The 11,755-nt window shown below is 35.2% G+C and overlaps 1 protein-coding gene across 9 annotated transcripts in view; it reads left to right on the plus strand.

Annotated features, from left to right (window-relative positions):
* The window catches only part of RCBTB2 (RCC1 and BTB domain containing protein 2), a 42,838-nt gene extending 31,295 nt beyond the window's left edge, over positions 1-11,543 (plus strand). For all 9 annotated transcript variants that reach the window (XR_004953328.1, XM_016165189.2, XM_016165192.2 and 6 more), the window contains 2 exons: positions 1,642-1,772; positions 10,286-11,543. Coding sequence is in view for 8 of the 9 variants with exons in the window: in XM_016165189.2 (XP_016020675.1) it covers positions 1,642-1,772; positions 10,286-10,426 (272 nt within the window). In the remaining variant the exon portion in view is untranslated. The remainder of the gene's footprint in view (positions 1-1,641; positions 1,773-10,285) is intronic.
* The last annotated feature ends 212 nt before the right edge of the window (positions 11,544-11,755 follow it).

Genomic DNA, 11,755 nt, shown 5'->3' on the forward strand with positions numbered 1-11,755 from the left:
ACACAGGGATACAGTACAGGGCATTCCTACCAATGGCCCTTGTTCTTATGGTCCCAGACTGAGTCTGCGTTACAGGCAGTAGAACAGAGGAGGGTCAGTGATACAGGGCAAAGGGCAAATCCCAGAGTCTCTTAAGGAAGCAGAAGTTCCGCTTACTTCAAACCGTAGACCCAAGCTGATCACGCTGCATTGGAGGGAGGTTGGGAAAGTGTGGCTCAGCCAAATATCCAGTGGGCCATAGGCCTTTCTTCCATAACTTTGATAATATCTGACATGTTACAGTAAAAGTGAGTTTGCAACCAAATTCTTCACTTGTACAAAACTTATTAGACAGATACAAAAACAGTTACTGTTGTAAGACTGATGAAATCCAGCTCTTTGAAGTAGCTTACGTGAAAGGTTAGCTTGAAGTGGATGTGACAATATTCTAGTACCAAGATTCAGCTAACCATTCGATCAGGTGGCGGCCGAGGACTGGACATACACGTAGCAAATGTACTACCGTGAGGGTGTGAGACTGCTTAGCTCATGGTGCCTGAACCCCATTCATGCAAGAGCAAAAGGACCCTCATGACAAGCCACATATCCCAACACCACTCATTTCACCAGTGACAAAGTATTTCTAGTACTCTTTAATGAAGATTTCTAACAGCAGTGTCTGAAGCTCCTGACAGGGGTCTTTCAGATGCTAACTGACCGTTACTGATTAGAGTACTTCGCAGTGTCCCTTGGGGTAGATTAAAATTAACACACACCCACACACATCTCTATGTTGAATTACTTGAAAGTAGATGACAGATAATATACCAGGAATCATCAACATTTATAGATAATATTTAAATGGAATCACTTAGGGAAGTAAGTGAAATAAGAATCTGAGGATTGAACCCTGGGGCACTCAAACATTTGGAAGTCAGGAAAAATAGTCCAGCCAAGAGACTGAAGAATAACTAATTAAGAAGATGAAAAATGCAAGCGAGTAACAAAGCATTTCAAGAAAGGGAACATCATCAGTCACATCAAATTTTGTGTCAATCTTGAGTAAGGTGAAACCAGAGAGTAGCACCTTGGACATAGCACTGTGGAAGCCATTAGTGACAATCACAGGTGTGATGTCAGGGAGTGGAGAGGCTGGGATTCTGCCTGGGGTAGCTAATGGTAAGACTGGGAGGTGAGAAATGGAAGCAGCAAGCAGAGACCACTCTACCCTGGAGGTTTGCTACAGAGAGGAGCAGAGAAATGGGGTAGGGTGACAGGAAGCTGACATATGTCCACAAAGGTTTCTCTTTTTTTCTTTTTTATAAAGATAAGCACTAACATAGTGTGTGTGTATGCTGATGGAAATGACCCAAGAGTAGATATGGGTAATGCAGGTGGAAAGATAATTAGAGGAGCATTTCTAGGAAACATATTAAAGTTATTTTTACTGCGCTCATTTTTTGTGCACTGTATTTGCTCCATTCAGCTCCATTCTTAGGTAGAGCCACCTGCTCAGAGTGTAAGTCAGCACAAACCTATTTTACACAGCCCTCCCTAAGGATTATATTCAAAATAATGACAAAATCATCTCTGAAGGGTTGAATGAATTTAAATCAGGTGGCTTGAAATTGCTCCCCCCTAATAAACATCTCTTTCTATCAGGATTACTAGATTTGGCTACATTTTATAGAGAAAATCGTTTGAAAAAGCTCTGCCAACAAACTATCAAGCAAGGAATTTGTGAGGAGAATGCCATTGCTATGCTCTCTGCTGCTGTCAAGTATGATGCTCAGGTAAGAAAAGCATTGCTTCATCTGGCTGACCTTGAAAAATTAGGTGCCTACTTCATATCTTAAACTAAAATTCTAGGTAGATTAAAGGCAATGTAAACAAAGTATCAGAAAAATATTAGTGAATATTTATATAATGTTACCTCAGAGGCAGAAACTATAAAGGAAAGGATTGGCAGATTTGATTTTAAAAAGATAAAAAACATTTATACACCAAAAATACCACAGGGAAAAGTAGAAAGTAAATGATACACTGGGAAAATATTTATAACATATAATGAAAGCAAGTTTACTGTAGTTAATGTATATTTCTTAAAAAACAAATGAGCAGTTTTACTGAAAAAAAAAATTAAATGGCTTTATGAACAAATGAAAAATATAAATGAAAAAAGTCATAATTTTTCATCTGTCATACCAGGGAATATATTTTTAGAAATAATACATGCTCAAAACAGTGAGTGTTTTCCTAAACTGCTGATAAAAGTGCAAATTGGTACAATTATTCCGGGGCACAATTTGGTATAATACGCATTAAAAGCTTTAATGGTGTAATTCTTTTAAGATTTTATTAAAATATAACTAACATAAAATATTGTATTATTTTCAGGTGTACACCATAGTTATACACCATTAATATACCTAAGCAGCGATCACCATAAGTCTAGCAACCAGCTGACACCACATAATGCCATCAGGATCCTATTGACTATATTCCCTAAGCTGTACACCACATTTCCATGATTTGTTTTATACCTAGAAGTTTGAACCTCTTATTCCTCTTCACCTTCCTCCCACCTTTTTGATTTTTCAATTACAGTTGGCATTCAATATTATTTTATATTAGTTTCAGGTGTACAGCATAGTGGTCAGACATTTATATAATTTATGAAGTTATCCTTCTGGCTATTCTAGTACCCACCTGGAACTATACATAATTATTGCCATATACTGACTATACTCCCTATACTTTACATCCTCATTACTATTTCATGACTACCAATTTGTACTTCTTAATCTCTTTATCTTATTTACCCTACCCTCCCATCTGGAAATCACCAGTTTGCTACCTCCATCTAAGAATCTGTTTCTGTTTCATTTGTTTATTTTGTTCTTTGGATTTTGCATATAAGTGAGATCATATGGTATTTGTCTTTCTCTGTCGGACTTATTTCACTTACCATAATACTTTCAAGGTCCATTTATGTTGTCACAAATGGTAAGATTTCATTCTTTTTTGTGGCCCAGTAATATTCCAGTTGTCTGTTGATGGGCTCTTAGGTTGCTTCCATTTCTCTGCTATTGTAAAAAATGCTAGTGAACACAGTAGTACATTTATCTTTTGGAATTAGTGCTTTGGATTTCTTCAGATAAATTCCCAGAGCGGAATTGCTGGGTTGTGTAAGGAGGTGGTCTAGTTAATTTTTTGGCATGTATCTGTTAAGGTTTCTCAACACTATTTATTGAAGGGACTGTCTTTGCCCCATTGTATATTCTTTCTTCCTTTGTCATAGATTAAATGACCACATAGATATGGGTTTATTTCTGGGCTCTCTATTCTGTTCCATTGATGTTTGTGTCTGTTTTTATGCCAGTACCATGTTTTGTTTATTAATGTAGTATAGTTTGATATGGTATGTGATACCTATCCTTTTTTTTCAAGATTGCTGTGGCTTTTCAGGGTCTTTTGTGGCTCTATATAAATTTTCGGATTATCTGTTCTTATTCTGTGAAAAATACCATTTTGATAAGGATTACATTGCTTTGGGTAGAATGGACATTTTAACAATGTTAATTCTTCTTATTCATGAGCATGGTATATGCTACCATTTATTTGCATCTTCTTTAATTTGTTTCTTCAATGTCATAATTTTTGGGGTACAAGTCATTTACCTCAAGTTTAAATTTATTCCTAAGTATTTTATTTTTTTTAATGTAATTATAAATGGGTTTTCTTAATTTCTAATTCGTTATTGGTGTATAGAAATGCAACCAATTTATGAATATTAAAATTTATTTATCAGTTCTAATCATTTTTTTGTGGAATCTTTAGGGTTCTCTATATATCATATCATGTCATGTACAAATACTGAATTTTCTTCCTTTCCATTTTGGATGCCTTTTTTCTTTTTCTTGTCTGATTGCTGTGGCTAGGACTTCCAATACTGTTGAATAGAAGTGGTGAAAGTGAACATCCTTATCTTGTTCCTGATATTAAGGAAAATGTGTTTAGCTTTTCCCCATTGAGTATGATGTTAGCTGTAGGTTTGTCATATATGGACTTTATTATATTGAGGTATGTTCCCCTATTTCCATTTTGCTGAGAGTTTTTATCCTAAATGGATGCCGAATTTTGTCAAATGCTTTTTCTGCACCTATTGATATTATCATATTTTTATCTTTCAGTTTGTTAATGTAGTATATATCACATTAATTGATTTGCAGATATTCAACTAGCCTTGCTCCTAGGAATAAATCCAGCTTGATCATGATTTATGATCTTTTTAATGTATTGCTGAATTCGGTTTGTTAACATTTTGTTGAAGATCTTTACATCTATGTTCATCGGTGATTTTGGCCTATAATTTTCTTTTTTTCAATAATGTCTTTGTCTGGTTTTGGAATCAGGGTAATGCTTGAGAACCATCCTCCTCTTGAATTTTCTGCAGTAGTTAAGGAATGGCTGTTAGTTCTTTGAATGTTTGGTAAAATTCACCTGTGAAACTGTCTGGTCCAAGACTTATTTGGGGAGTTTTTTGATTACTGATTCAATTTTGTAGGTATTAATCTGTCTGTTCAGATTTTCCGTTCTTCTTGATTCAGTCTCAGAAGATCATATGTTTCAAGGAAAGCATCCATTTCTTCGAGATTGTCCACTTTGTTGGCATATAATTGTTTGTAATATTTCTTTATAATCCTTTGCATTTTTGTGGTGAGAGTTCTCACTTCTCTTTTATTTCTGATTTTATTTATTTAGGTCTTCTTTTTTTCTTGATGAGTCTGCTTAAAGGTTTATCAATTTTGTTTATCTTTTCAAAGAACCAGCTCTTGGTTTCATTGATCTTTTGTATTGTTTTATTAGACCTTATTTTATTTACACCTTGATCTTTATCATTTCCTTCCTTCTACTAACTTTGGGTGTTGTTTGTTGTTCTTTTTCTAGGTTCCTTTAGGTGTAAGGTTAGATTGTTTGAGATTTTTCTTGTTTCTTGAGGTTGGCCTGTATTGCCCTGAATTTCTCTCTTAGGACTGCTTTCACTGTGTCCCATAGATTTTGCATCATCGTGTTCTCATTTTCATTTGTCTCAAGGTATAAAGATGTAATTCTTTAAGAAATTCACTTACAGAAAGAATAAAATAAATAAACAAAAAAGAAATTCTCTTATAGGAATTTGTCTTATGGAAGTAATCACGGATTCGGACAAAGATTAATTTCAAAGATGTTTACTGCAGCATTGTTTATAGTTTTGAAAAAGCGAACATGATCAGTAGAGGATTATTTAAACTATAGAATGTTAATACTATGAAACTATGCAGTTATTCATGATATACCATTAACTGAAAAACTATGGTCCTATTACTATTTTTTAAAAGTACATAAATAGCAAAATTAAAAAGACTGAAATTCATTATTTATATAGGAAAAAAAGACTGAAAAATATAGTCAATGGTTATTTTTAAATGGCAGGATTACGGATGATTTTCGTTTTCTTATCTCTGCATGTTTTTTCTGAACTTTCTACAGTGACCATGTATTGTTTTGATAATAAGGAAAGGAAAGAAAACCTGTCTTAGGGCTAAATCTTTAGGAAACAGGCTCTATTTCTTGGAGTCAATTTCCTTTTGGTATAAGGATATCCTTTCTGGTTAAACAAACAGAGACATTTTAGTAGTGGGTGGAAAAAAGGTTATAACTTCTTTTCTGCTTACATAAATAATAATATGCTTAGTAAAGAAAATTTAGAAGAAAATACAAAGTATGAGGAAGGAAATGACTCATTAACTAGAGAACATAACATTTTCACATAGCTCCATTTGATTTTTTCCTAGGTTACATTATGTCTCTAAATACTAGATTTTTTTTTTTTAACATTTAAAAAAATCTCATTCTCCTTAACATTTAAAAGCAAAGTGAATGTTCGTGATTCATCAAGGTAATGCTATATTGGGCCCTTACAACATGCAAAATGCTTTGTGGACAAAGAAAATCTATGAGCTTTTTCTAGAGTTTGCTAAAGTCATGGATTCTGGTAGGCTACCTCAGATGACATGATAGTGGGCACATAATGTTTCCATCTGAACTAGGCTTAATTTCTAAGACCGTTTCATATTTCCTATTTATGTGAATTATTTATATGGTTACTTCCAGCTGTCTGTTTTCTTGTCAGCTCTGTGAGGAATGGTAGGACTTTGCTTTGCTCACAGCCAAATCCCTAGTGCCTAGGACAGTGCCTGACACATATTATGCATTCATTGAATATTTAATGAATGTTCAACTTTGCCTATAGAGGCACTGTATTGTACTATACCCTAAGTGATTGTTGTACCCTAAATTAGTGTAATAGACTACAAATATAATGTACATTTAAAATTTTTTGTACATTTAAAGCTTTTGTAAATAAAGGTATATTTCTTTTGGTAATATTTTTACTTGCTGACTCTAATAATCAAATAATGGGTTTTTCCAGCAAATTCTTATCTCTCATGACTATAATTAATATGAGGCAGAGAGTATTCAAAGCACAGTTCATATCTCTTTGAATCCTCAAAAGAACATTATAAAATATGGGCATGCTTATTACCAGTCTTAATTTATAAATAAGGAAACTTAAGCTCAGAAAGATTAAGTCAGTTCTTAGTAAACTAAATACATTTCTAGGCTGGTATGCAATCCAAGTTTGACAGCTTTGAAACCATACATTCAATTACAATTCTCTATTGTTCCCTTCTCCCCCCACATATGTTAAAACCAGCAGTGTTCATTCATTAATTCAACAAATATTCACGGTATGTTACATACTTGGCAGTATTCTAGACACCAAGGGTATAGCACATGAACAAAACAGACCCAAATCTCTGCCCTTGTGGAACTTTTTGGTGAGAAGAGATGGGCAATAAATAAATGAATACAATGTATAGTATGTTAGATGGTGATAAGTGATTTGGGAAAAAGTTAGACAAGGGAGATATGGAGTGTCAGGCTAAGATTAAAGTTGAAAGTTCAAATAATGGTCAGAGAAGGAAGGTATCACTGAGAATGTGACTTGAGCAGAGACTTGAAGGAGGCACGGAGGGAGCACACTGCAGCTCAAGGGGAGAGAAAGGTAACGGCCTGATGTTGACAGCAGGGTGGGTGTGGGTAGAGTGAGGGAGAGGGGGAACAGTAGGTGAAGTCAGAGATGGTGCAGTGAGAATGGGTGTGTGTGGAGGGAGGCGGGGCCTGGCGAGCCCAACAGGCAACTTTAAGAGATCTGAGTTCTGATGTGAGTGAGTCATTGGAGGGTTTCGAGAGGATGGGATGTGATATGACTGACATTTGGAAATAATCTAGCTGTTTGTTGTATTGAGAATAGTGTGAGGGTGAGGGGCATGGCTAGTTAGGAGGCCGTGTCATCCAGTAAGTAATGATGGTAGATTGGTCCATGTTATTAGCTGTGACGATGGTGAAAGGTGGTTGGATTTTGAAAATATTTTGAAGGTAGAGCCAACAGGACTTGCTGATGAGTTGAATGTGAGGGAAAAAAAAGATGACAACTTAGGATGACTCCAAAGTTTAGGCTCGAGCAACTGAAAGGATGAAATCATAATTTATTGAGATAGGGAAGATGGGGAGGAGCAGAATTTTTTAAGGAAATATCGGGAATTTGATTTTGAATAAGTTTCTCGAGTCTGTTGAACATCCCAACAAAAATACTTAATAAGCAAGTTGGATAAATAAGCCTGGAGTTCAGGGGAAGGTCATCAGTGTAGAGGAGAGATGTATTTAAAGCTGTGAGACTGACAGGAAATAGGCATTTGTGGATTAAGACCTGCACATTTGGTGTTTAGAGTTCAAGGAGATAAGGAGACACCAGCTAAGGAGCCTGCAGGGAGGTAAGAGAAATTAGGAAAGTAGTGTCCTAGAAGTTGGTACAGAGTGTGTGGAGGAGGTTATCTCCACACCAGACTCTGCTCCTGGCCAGGTTGAGAACTGGGAAGTAACAGTTGGATTTGGCAATGAGAATAACATGGGTGACCACAGCTGTAGTGTCAACAGATAGGGGTAAAAGCCTGATTAGAGAATGGAAATAGAGGAATTGGAGATGGGGAATATAAATAACTTTTCCCAGTAATCTTTACTATAAAGGTATAAAGAGAAAAAACACTGGTGATGATTGGAGGGGCATATGAAGTAAAACATAGTTTTTGCTTTTTTAAGAAAAAATTTAAGCATATTTGTGTACTGATGCAGATGATCCAATTAAAGGATATAGGCAGGTGTGCAGGGGCAGTTGCTAAGTGGTGTCCTTGAGGAGGTGGGAGCCAATGGGATCTAGTGAAAAAGTAGGAGACGAGCGTTAGGTGGGATTATGGACTGTTCATTCACAGTTATAGAGAAAGAAGATAAGGGTCTACAGGCACATATGCAGGTAGGCCAGTGATACTGTGCGAGAGCTTGTGTAGGTTCTCTCCTGAGTGCACTTTTCTCAGTGAAATAGGAAGTAATCTTAGCTTACAGTGAGGATGAGATAGGAAGTATAGAGATTTAAGGGGAGAAGGTATGAAAGTTTAGCACAATGGGAGGATGAATGAACTAGGGAAATACAGCTGGATGGGAGCACAGAAGGCCAAGTCTTAAACATGAGGCCATGTAAAGTTGTAGCAATTAAAGTATAAGTACAACTCTTTTCTGAAAAATAAAGGGGCCTTGTTTTATATGGACAGAATTCATTATAACCAAATATCACTCCAAGCCCAGATTTAGTGAATTCTTAGGATCAAGGAACTCTTTCTAATTCCTTTTCTTCTTTAGTAATTATGAGAAGTTCCCATTCTAGAAAAGCAAAGCAGGGTGGATCCATGTGGTAACTGCTGATGGTCTTTTTATTCCATTAATTAGCAGTTTTACTGAAGCTGTCCAGATTTATGACTTCATACTACCTAACATCTAACTACAGACATATATACTTTAATGTGTGTGGTGCAAGTATGAGTTTCTCTACTCCTCTTTGTAGAATTCAGCTGAAGAGACTGTCTTCTTTCATTTCAGTGTGCTATAGGCAAAAATACCATTTCTAAAAATTTAAGCAAGAGTCCATATTTTAAATGGGTATTAGTATATTCGGTATCTATTGAGTCACATTTTTATGTATAGTCGCATGCTACAATATCAAGTGGGTATGTGGAATTTTACCTGTTTTATCACTTAGGGCTCACCTGGGACTGAAATGTCATACTGCCAAAGTGACCCTAGCAGCCTAAGCAGCTGTGTTTAGGGATGAAATAAAGAGGTTTTCTTTATGTACTTTCTTTCTTTACTTAAAATGTATTGTGAATTTGTATGTACATTGATAAGCATGGGTATTAATATTTCTAATTTTTGTCCTTTTCAGCTCCAGCATTTGCTAAAATTTACATGTTAATAAAAGATTATAGTGTGCGATACGTATAAATAATGGCTTGGAGATTATTTTAGGCTTTTTTTTTTTTTTTTTTTTTAAATAAATGAGATTCAGCTAACAGAGAAGAAACTTCTCCTAGGTCAAGACAGCAGCATAGCCTAGGGTTTTAGCTCTAATTTGTCTGGAGCCAAAAAAGCACCCAGCCACCTTCACTCTGGTTCTCAAGTTTACAGATGTAATCAAGAGAATTACCACAGGATTATTCTCTGGCCCAGAGTGCATTACACTGAGCCAGACACACTAATCTGTGGCATTTTCTCTTCGAAGAAAGTCATGATTTCTTCAAAGCATTTTCCCACTTAAGATCATTGAAGGTATGCAGGGTCTGAGGAAATCCAGCCCTCCCACTCTTTGTCTTCTTGTACAGGAAAAAGAGCAGTGGCCCGTTAATGACTTCAGAGAATTGATTTCGCCGCATTACTATTTTTTATGACAACTTTTTCTCACAAACTCTCTACAGGTAGAAATATTTAAAACCCCTAGGGAAATATAAAAGAGGAGTGTCATACTTTTAGCAAATACTGAAGGTGGAATGAACAATATAAGTACTCTCACTATAAAAAGTACATAATTCATACATGTATATACCCATCCCTGGGAAGAAAAAAAGTCAGATTCTTTGCATCGGTCGCTGTGGAGGAACTTGAATGTTTTATTGTTATTTACATTTTTACAAGCATAGATTCATATTAGCTCTACAATTTTATAACTATTCTTTAGATATTGCAGTACTGACATTTATTCCTATTGACTATCAAATCATTTTTCCTTGCCTGTGTGTTTTAGATATTTTCATTCTACGTTGCATTGCATTGGGAAATATGAATTTGTTAAAACATTTTTTTTTGTTGTTCCTAGGATTTAGAAGAATTCTGCTTTAGGTTTTGCATAAACCATTTGACTGTAGTGACACAAACTTCAGGCTTTGCAGAAATGGACCATGATCTCCTGAAGAACTTTATCAGCAAAGCAAGCAGAGTAGGAGCCTTTAAAAAATGATCCTCACCTGCAGCAAAGACTTTTCAACATTTCCATTTTCCCTGCAAAAGCTGGAGAATAACTTTTCTTTAATAGTGTTTATGCTGAGCAATGGTTGGCTGAATACTTCTGTTTTGTTAAAAGAAGGATGATGGTCAGTCTTTCTTATCTGCTGAAATCCAAAGCTGACATAGAAGGCATTAAATGCTCTTATCAGACGTGACTAAACTCCAGGGGAAAAAATTAAAATGTCTTTTTATATTTACCATTTCCTCTTTTGAGTCTCTTAAGTTGGACAATTTTAGCATTTTCATCTAAGTAAGTATATGCTATTCTAGCTGAATGTTCCATTATTCAACAGGCTGTTGATATCACATAGATAGCTTGACAAGGAATGCTGTCACTACCACATTTCAGCATCTAGCAGTGCTTTGCATATAGTAGGTACTCCATTAATTTATTATAAATCTTAAGTATGCCTTGAGAACTGCTTTATTTGTGGGATACTGGATAAAGGAATAACTTTCACAAAAACAAATTTAAAACACCCTGTATTTATTAAGGTTCATATTCTTTTGGTGTATCATTATAAGAAATAGTGGCTAATTTACAGCATGAATGAGAATTCACAAAAGGCCTTGGCAATTAAATCGTCAAAGGCCCAAGGGCTAACTTTAATTTTCTATTTACTCTGAGTCATTGATTTCTCATATGGGATTACTGAACATGAAATATTGTCTTTGAATGAATGTTATTTCTGTGCTCATCTGCCTTACATAATTGCTTTTATGTTAAGAGAGATTTGCCTCTGAAAGCAAAAATGATTGTTTTTCTTGTAGTTGACTTTTATGTCACTATAAATTGGGTCTCAACCTGGCACAGTATAAAGTATTACCTGAAAAGGAACTAATACTTATATTTCATGTACAGCAGTAAGAAGAATGAGATAAATTTATACTTTTAGATCAAAATAAGTTATCCAACTGCAAAAGAGACTGGAACAAGATGTAGGATGTAGCATCAGATTCTCCTAGTATGTATTTTATAATATGATATTATGTAAAGAAAACTCTTTTGGAATTAGAAATCTTGTTCTGATCCTGAACTATTTGATAATAAAGTGCTTATTTGCAGATAACAGATGTGTTTAATTCCTAAGCAGCAAAATTATATCAATCTTATGTCACTTAGATATACATAAATCCATTTGATATAAGCTTGTTTTTTAAATCAGTTACTCAGATAAAAGGTATCATAGCAAAGCCCACTTAACATAAATAGTTATAAACAGCTTACTGTTCATTTTATTGCCTGTGGCTGTTCTTTATTGGTGAGGTCTCTTTTGCACCC

Source organism: Rousettus aegyptiacus, unplaced genomic scaffold (assembly GCF_014176215.1).
Source record: "Rousettus aegyptiacus isolate mRouAeg1 unplaced genomic scaffold, mRouAeg1.p scaffold_m13_p_11, whole genome shotgun sequence".
Lineage (NCBI taxonomy): Eukaryota > Metazoa > Chordata > Mammalia > Chiroptera > Pteropodidae > Rousettus > Rousettus aegyptiacus.